We start from the raw sequence: 8,734 nt of genomic DNA, 5'->3' as shown, positions 1-8,734 counted from the left end.
AGTGGCGCTGTAATATTGCCAAGTAGGGGAGGGAGTGGGGGAAGAATACTGAAGGAGCAGGAAATGAGGGAGGAATGGGAGGGAGGAGAGAAGCAGAAGAGGAGAGGACACGTTCCACCACACTCTGCGCCCACCTACCATCTCTCTCTTTCTGTGTCTCTCTCGCTCTCGAGTGCGCGTGTGTGTGTGTGTATGTGTGTCTGACGGACGGCTTATAAAGAGCCGCTGCGGCTTCCAGTCCGTGGACTCGCTCTTGCACGCAACGCTCAGACATGCAGGCCCTCACCCTTGTTCTCGTGGCCCTGGCGGCCGTGGTCGCGTCGGCAGCGGCTTACACCACCAAGTACGATAACCTCGACTTGGACGAGATTCTGGCCAACGAGCGCCTTCTGAAGAAGTACCACGAGTGTCTCGTCTCCGACTCCGACAGCAGCTGCACTCCAGACGGCAAGGAACTCAAAGGTGACTAGAGTGTTGTAATAGCGCTCTCCCATGTCTACGATACTGCATTACTAACTACAGTTGGGTGTTCCGCGGGGTTAGATGTCTGGTCCATTTGTCAATGTATTTATTTTTTATCTCTATTAACGCTCTACAGTTTCGTATCAATAGGCATTTCTACTGTTAATGCTGACGCTGTTGGTAGACCACGAAAAGAAAAGTAATGCTAGACGGCCAGTTTAATTTAGCATTTTGCCAGAATGTGCTGAGAGCAAAGGAATAGACCGACTTCCTTTCTTCGATTCCAGCACACCTCGAGCAAAGTATAAAGTTATATTGCACTTACGGTACATGTCTATTCTAAAAGCTGTTAAGGGGGGGTAGGACGTCAAACGTGCCGACTTGGAGCAGGAGAGTCACCACAGAATTTCCACTGTCTACACTTTTACAAATAAATTCATAAAACTTTGTCAGCATGACCAGGAAGGATTCAGAATTCACACTCATATCAGTGGAAGTTCGAAAACATAACGAAGTAATTTTTTTTTTCATGTGAAATTTCATCATTTTTTTCACTTACTAATGGCAGCATTTATCGCTATGGGAGGTACACTTTTCTTCATAAGTAAGAGAGATGGTTCGATGAATTTTGCACAGCATACAAACATACTTAAAGGTGTATGAAACTCTAGAATTTTCCAAATCTATTAAAGACTGTAGTAAAAATTGAGGTAATTAACTACATAATATGTGTTTTTTCTAAACATGAAGCTTAAAATACAACAGATCATTCGTTTGTTCATAAATTAAATAAATTCTAGAATTTCATACACCTGTAAGTATGGTACGTATGCTGTGCAATAATCATCGAAGAATCTCTCTAACTTACGAAGAAAAGTGTACCTATAGCAACAAATGCATCCATCAGTAAGTGAAAAAATCATGAAATTTCACACGTAAAAAAATTTATTTTGTTATGTTTTCGAACTTCCACTGCAATGAGTGTGAATCCCGAATCCTTCCTAGTGATTCTGACAAAGTTTTATGAATTTATTTGTAAAAGCATAGACACTGGAAATTAAAATGACCTGTGATGCCTTTCCGGCTCCAAGACGGCCCGTTTGACGTCCTACACCCCTTAACTTGTTTTGGAAAAATATGTTGGCTTCACACTTTCTGACATTACTTCACCTTAATTTTGAATATCTTCGTGATTTAATGTGAGGTCCCGACTGCTTTCAACTTCAAGGGTAAATTGTAGGCTCAACCATAATTACTAAACCAACGTTTTAGGGAAGTATTTACTTTTATCACCAGAAGTATCTACACACAAAAATCTCCATTGCCTGAAATATATTTATAAGCGTTTATCCAGTAATCTACATTTACATCTGCATGATTCCTCTGCAATTCGCAATATAGTGCCTGGCAGAGGGGTCACCGAACCACCTTCAAGCCATTTCTCTACAGCTCAACTCTCGAACAGAGCGCTGGAAAAGTGAACACTTAAATCTTTCCATGCTAGCTCCGATTTCTCTTATTTCATTAGCATAATTTTTCCAATTCGGAGGAGAGAGTCGGTGACTGAAATTTCGTGAAAACATCCTGCCACAACGAAAAACGGCATTGTTTTCATGATTGCCACGCCAACTCTTGTATCATATCCGTGACAGTTTCTCCCCTATTTCGTGACAGTACAAAACGAGCTGCCCTTCTTTGAAGTTTTTCGATGTACGCCATCAATCTTATCCCGTGCGGTACCTCACTTTGCAGCAGTACTGCAGAAGAGGGCGGAAAAGCGCAGCGCAGGCAGTCTCTTCAGTAGACATGTTGCAATAAATCGCAGTCTCAGTTCGCTTTCCCCAAAACATTGTCCTTGTGTTGGTTCTAATTTAAGTTATTCGGTAATTGTGATAACTAAGTATCTGGTTGAATTCATAGCCTTTAGAATCGTATCATCTATGATGTAACCGAAATTTAGTAGATTCCTATAGTACTCACATTGATGACTTCACACTTTTCATTCTTTAGAATCAATTGTCACTTTGCACACCATGCAGATATCTTGACTAAATCAATTTGCTATTGGTTTTGATCATTTATGAGACGGTATAAAGGACAGCACCATCAGCAAACATGTAAGAGGGCTGCTCAGATTGTCTCTTAAATCATTTTTATAGATTAGGAACTGCAGAGGGCATATAAAACTTCCTTGGGAAGTTTTACCCGATGACTTTCCGTCAGTTACTGTCGACTGTGACGTTTCTGATGGGAAATCAAGCAAAGCCCTCATAGTACTGTCATTGATGTATAAAAGGTAAAAGTTACAAAAACGTATAACAGTTAATAAAAATTTCGTGATGACTTCCCTTGTAACCAGTTCCTCTTCTTACAATGTAGCAGTATCTGGTGGAGACGCACGTGAATTTGTAAGAGTTGATCACAACCAACGTTCACGCTCAGCGTTTGCTCGTCTATTTTTGCTGAAGTAAAGGTGCTTACTGGCTACATTTTAAGAAGATGGCATAGTTGTAATGGAACGGAATAAGAAATTGTTATTGACTTTCACGTGTTTTTACCTTTTTTTTGCGTTAATGAATGTACATTGAGGACTTGTGAACGAGCATTTGTAAATATATTCCATGCAGTGAAGATTCTTTAGTGTGAATATTTCTGGTGGTTGTGCCTACGAAACGCGTCAGATTAGCGCTTTCACACTGAGTGTGTATGATCCTACACTTCAGCTTCCATTTCACTTCAGCTTTCAAGAATGTAGCACCTTCGCTTATTATAGTGTACCAACAAAGTAGTTTAAAGATCTTGTGCTTAGATACTGGTAAAGGCTTAAACCGTAAAGACAGTGTTTTAGATCTATTACAACTTTTCGCCTCAGATGCTTTTGCCATACGACTGACACTGTTAATGGAGACGTAACCTTTTTTAACATTTGTTGATGTCCTAGAGGGTAACGTTTTAAAGTAATACCTACCTTAAAGAAAAGTAATCGTTAAATGAACAAAGTTAACTGTAATTACGCGTGGAGTTTATTAAATGTGTATTTTGTCAGCAACGGTTTAAACGGTGGTAATATTAGCCACACACTCAGAATACATTTACTCGCTGATTAAATCTATTGTAGACAATCTAACGACTATGAATACAATAGTGGTGTTTACTGACATAGCACTTGGTGGGGAAAATCATCTGCACCCACTTGTACTCAATTTTCCTCCGGCACCAAACAGATGCAAACCACGTTGACAGCTTATATAGGAATATTAAACGTCCAACAGACAATAGTAACGCTTCCAGGTGCAGATTAGAGATAGTTCTGCTGCATCTCGACAGATGCATCGAATGATTCTCAAAGGGTTGTGCAGTATTTCAGCGAAGCACTTGTTCATCACCTGCAGGTGACATTGTTGGTACAGTGTTAATTGTCCTAGGGAGAGACAAGTGGGCGAATCAATGGTCCATTACTAGATCACTCGGATAGCGCCGTCATCGATAGAATGACTATGGGGTGGGCTATCCCGCCACTGACGTAGTCCTGAAGTACTGGCTTCTCGGTTGTCTTGGAGCCGCATGCTGTCTAGCCTTCTAGCTTTTAGACTGGTCAGTGCCACGTTCCTCCTTCCTGAGGCTTATCATGTTGCTGAACCAAACAATCCGTAAGTAGAACTATGTCACCTGCGATCTATGCCTAGCCCTATCTTGTATGACTCTAGTTCCGTTGTATTTGCTAGAACATATGACGTTTCCTAAAAGAAACGTTCCGTACCACAAGATTTATCGTAGATTCAATAAACTGCATACATTCCAAGTACAATCTATGTCATCTTTAATGCACAACTGATGCCATATAGCACTAATTTAGTGCCAAAATAGTCAAGGACGTGATGAACTATGTGAAGTTCTCCTGAAAGTAATTTTACCTACGATTTAAAAAGAATACCAGTGTTATTGGCATTTACAGCAGACAAAATTCTGTGCCCTTTCCTTGTTCTTATGTTTACGCAGAGGCGCCTTTCTCCTGATTCATTAAATTTTCTTCGTCGAGATAACATATCTTTACTTTAATGCAGTCTTTGGGTGGAACTCATTTCCTAGCAAATTCACACTGTGTGTTCTTACCACATCGTTTCTACTCTTTTTTTCCTTGTTATCGTCAGCGTACCTTGTTTTATCGTTATTCAGTCGTTCCTGATTTTATCTGCTCTTCCGAACATATCTGAACCATCTAAAGAGTTATATTTCAGTTCATTGTGGGCCTTCATCTTTAAAGCCCAGCTTTCTTCTCCATATACCCATACTACCACAGAAACTGTCAGCACATTGAAAAATTTGATTCGAATCTCTTTTTCTCGCTTTCTCTTTTACAGTCGTGTCGTATATCTTCCAGTAGGTGTTAGACTTACGGCTCACAACATTGGAAACATTGTTATCCCTTCAATAACGGACTTCCACTGGGCCTTATCACCCACATTAACATAGCCACAGACTTGAAAAGCGCTCAGTAAATTCATAAACGCTGATAAATTACCCAACTCACTAAAAAACAGGCCAGATATGCATGAAGATCAGTCATTTTCACTCAAATCTTACAGTTAGTACTGGGCGGATATCTTATTGCCTACAATTTCTATTCAATAAGCTTTCAGTTGATAAGTTATGTAGCTGTATCTCTTGAAGGCAGTGACAGTTCCTGATAAGGTCTTCAGAAATTCTGGTTTGACCATGCCAAATTCTTGTCTTACCGGGAAATATAATAGACTCTAGAATGTTGTCATGAACTCTAGAACCTGTAAGATAGTACACTATCTGATGGCTTAAACCCAGCTGATACCGTTCCAGGAGTACATAACGTTATAATGTCATCTGGTGGTTACTCGATGCCCTAGATATTACCTGTTGTCAATGAAAATTGACAACAATTTCTAATAGCGCTGCTTACTGGAAGTTAGACAGAAAACAGAAGTTTTCTTCCAGGTTGAATGGACAATTGTTTTAACCTTGCAGACCAATATTTTAAAAAAAATGACCTCGAATTTAAGTTTGCTGCAAGTTTTGCGGCTTATAATGGATGTAACTTTGAGTTTAATCCAATTCCTTAACGCAGAGACTGCATGTCACGTTAGATTGATTTATAACACATGTTCAAAGTATAACGAAACTGTAAGTCCATAAAGCATGCTGCCCTGATGTCTACTTTTGAAAGCGATTCCTGTCTAAGTGTTTCTCTTACTGTTAATTTTGGACTAGAAATATATACCAGCCATGGTCCTATTCGAAGTGGCAGGCGCTCAGTGTCAGTTAAACGTGGCGTCCGAACCTCAGCTTGGGGTCTGAACCCAGTCGATGGACAGTATTTTTCTATCACTTATTCTGTCTTCCGCCTCTGTCAGTGATTTGTGCATACTGGTTATGTAGCTTTTCTTTGAGACTTATTCAGTTTTCTCATCTGCTCAGATTAACTTCATGATCATAGAATATAAAATTAATAAATGTAATCTAGGTGATATCAGGGACTGCACGGATGACATTTTTCCTAGATTTAAGACAAGCATGGAAACTAACGCACAATCAGCTCAATAGCTTAAGCACATTTTCGTGTGATTTTGATGTTTATACACTTCCCTTGTAATTCGTGAAGCCACGTCATAGTCCTCTTCCAACTTCTTTTAAGCTCACCTTTACAATTCGTCTCCTGTGATCTTCTTTTGGACCTCACTGGTGTCGCTCGGTTCAGGAACACAGGTGAAATCCTGAAGAAGATCCAAGGAGAGGAATCGAAACTTCGACCATAGAAGAAGTTTCAAGGCGAATGTGACGCTGCCTAACGACAAAGATACTGTAATCTTATCGTTAAGTCTGTTACTTGTCTGAATAGTACTTTCCATGGAGTTGCAGAGATTACAATGAATTTTATCTGCTTACACACCGCAGTAAGAATACTTTTAAAGCATCAGCTCACTGTTGCGCCGTGCGGAAATACACTCGCTGTCACAATTGTGAGTTCTTTGGTTTGCTGCAGAAGGAGACTGACTGGAACTATAACATACAATACATTAGTTCAATTTATTACAATATAGAGATCAAGATGTACTTAACTTTTACACAATCCATTTTCACAGGAATGTTCTGAATATTTACAACTGTCTCTGAATCTTAAACTATCACTTGATGTAGACAAATTTACAAGACTCTCATTTGAAGAATAACTGACATAATGTTCATATAATGTTCTGCCTGAGACATTTAATATACTGGTGGTCTATCTAAGACGTTGGTGTCATCTTGATCTTTCATTGAGTATTGTGGCGAGCATTCCTCTGCTCATTCGTAAGTAGACGAGCCGTTGTGATGGCGTGGAGGATTTTCAGGAGGCGCAGTTTATCATTGGTCGGTGCGGCATACAGCGACTATTCTATGGTGCCAACCTTACTTTGGCACCCTGCTCTTTGGACGAACGTTTCTTTTATAAATTTTGAGTTACTATTTGGAATTTTCGACATAATTTAGTATTATTATCATAGAGTAAATTTGTAATTCCTGTAAGAGGTTTTGTGCAATATGTTAAATAACGACAAGCATGTGCGCCTTTCTGTTTCAGCGACCATCCCCGACGCTCTGGTGACTGACTGCAGCAAATGCAACGAGAAGCAGAAGGAGGGCGCCAACAAGGTGATCAGGTTCCTCATCCAGAAGAGGGACGACCTCTGGAAGCCCCTGCAGGCGAAGTACGACCCCCAGGGAGTCTACATTGGCAAACATCCAGAGCTGCTCAAAGCTGAATGAACCCAATTATCAGTCTGTTAAAATAGTGTCGTCCTTGTTCTTCAAATAAATCGTTATCTTCCAGTTAATACAGTTAACCATGTGCTATAATTTTATTCCCATGTCCCCGCCGCCACCTTCAACAACGTTGCAGATTTTGAGTACGTTATTTGGCACGTCGAGGTGGCGCCGTGCTTAAGATTTTTGGCTGGATTTGAGGACGACCACAGATCAAATCACTGCCCAGCCATCATGGTTTAAAGTTTACAATGGTTTCCCCAAATAGCCAGCCGAATGCTTTGGCGTGGAATACATATGCTCGTCACTTACATATAACATTCAAGGAAGAAAATATACGTACGTGTCCCACCTCATTGAAGTTACTTCAATAAATTAAAGCATTGGGCAAATCACAAATTACGTTTATTCAGTTACATATAGTCATATACAACCTACATATCGCTAACAAAAGAATTATTAAAATGCACTTGAAAGAATAGCAACGACAGAAGTCCATGGGTAACCCAGAAGAAATAATAGGCTTTTTGAACATATCCATCAACAGATAGTTAATTTGTCACCGGAAGGAGTAGTACAAGGCAAAAATTATAGATGCAGGCTAGAACGTAAACTACTGTTTCGAGTCTATTGGGCGTAGGAGACTATCACAGCATATGAAGACGTCTAAGACTGAACGAAGGCACATGAATGCTGAAGTTGTTGATTAAGTGCATTCGCAAATAAACTGCTGATATATATTACGGTACGTTGATAATTTTTACTTTATGGACCGTCTGATTACAGCTGAATGAAACACAATTTTCGAGCCGTACGCATTTAGCCCTTATTTCTGCAAGGGCCTGTTATATTTTTAAAAAATTCCTATTTAGTTTACATTGACCAAAATTCAAACTAAACAGCAAAAATATGTAGATATTCCAGGGCACTGTAGATGACATGCAGAAAATAAAGGCGAAACGCGTATGGCACGAAAGTTGTGTTTCATTCAGTTGTAGTCAGACGTTCCATAAAGTAAAAATTATCAATATCCCGTAATATTACATACAACTGAGGAACACAGGACTACAAAAGTCGAAGATTCTGTTAGATAATTGTACAGTTCTGTCATTAATACTATTAACTGAATAAATATTGAATGAACAATGTTAAAATTGGGAAACCTGTATCCCGATTACTAAAATACGCCAGTTGGGCTAAGGAAATCTAGAAATCGTTGCCTTTCCTCGCAATCATCGTCAATGGGTAAATATCTGAAGTTAGGAACCATTATCTATATGGAATGCGCCGCGTATCATCCGAACTCATAATGTGAATACTCGAGACGCTAAATAAACGGTCGTAGCAAATTACTCAATGGTGCAGGGTTTTCATATTGCGTTACTTGTTTATCTACTAAATTGTTGAGATACTATGTCGTCTCTAAGTTCAAATGGTTCAAATGGCTCTGAGCACTATGGGACTCAACATCTCAGGTCATCAGTCCCCTAGACTTAGA

The 8,734-nt window shown here is 39.7% G+C and overlaps 1 protein-coding gene across 1 annotated transcript; it reads left to right on the top strand.

Annotated features, from left to right (window-relative positions):
* Positions 1-234: 234 nt before the first annotated feature.
* LOC126483924 (ejaculatory bulb-specific protein 3-like) lies at positions 235-7,316 on the top strand. Its single transcript, XM_050107200.1, has 2 exons — positions 235-462; positions 7,055-7,316. The coding sequence occupies exons 1-2, from the start codon at positions 273-275 to the stop codon at positions 7,237-7,239; spliced, it is 375 nt and encodes a 124-aa protein (XP_049963157.1). The 5' UTR covers positions 235-272; the 3' UTR covers positions 7,240-7,316.
* Positions 7,317-8,734: the final 1,418 nt, after the last annotated feature.

This window comes from Schistocerca serialis, chromosome 6, assembly GCF_023864345.2.
Source record: "Schistocerca serialis cubense isolate TAMUIC-IGC-003099 chromosome 6, iqSchSeri2.2, whole genome shotgun sequence".
Taxonomy (NCBI): Eukaryota; Metazoa; Arthropoda; class Insecta; order Orthoptera; family Acrididae; genus Schistocerca; species Schistocerca serialis.
The sequence above is the reverse complement of the archived record's forward strand: the minus strand, read 5'-3'. Positions and strand labels throughout refer to the sequence as shown.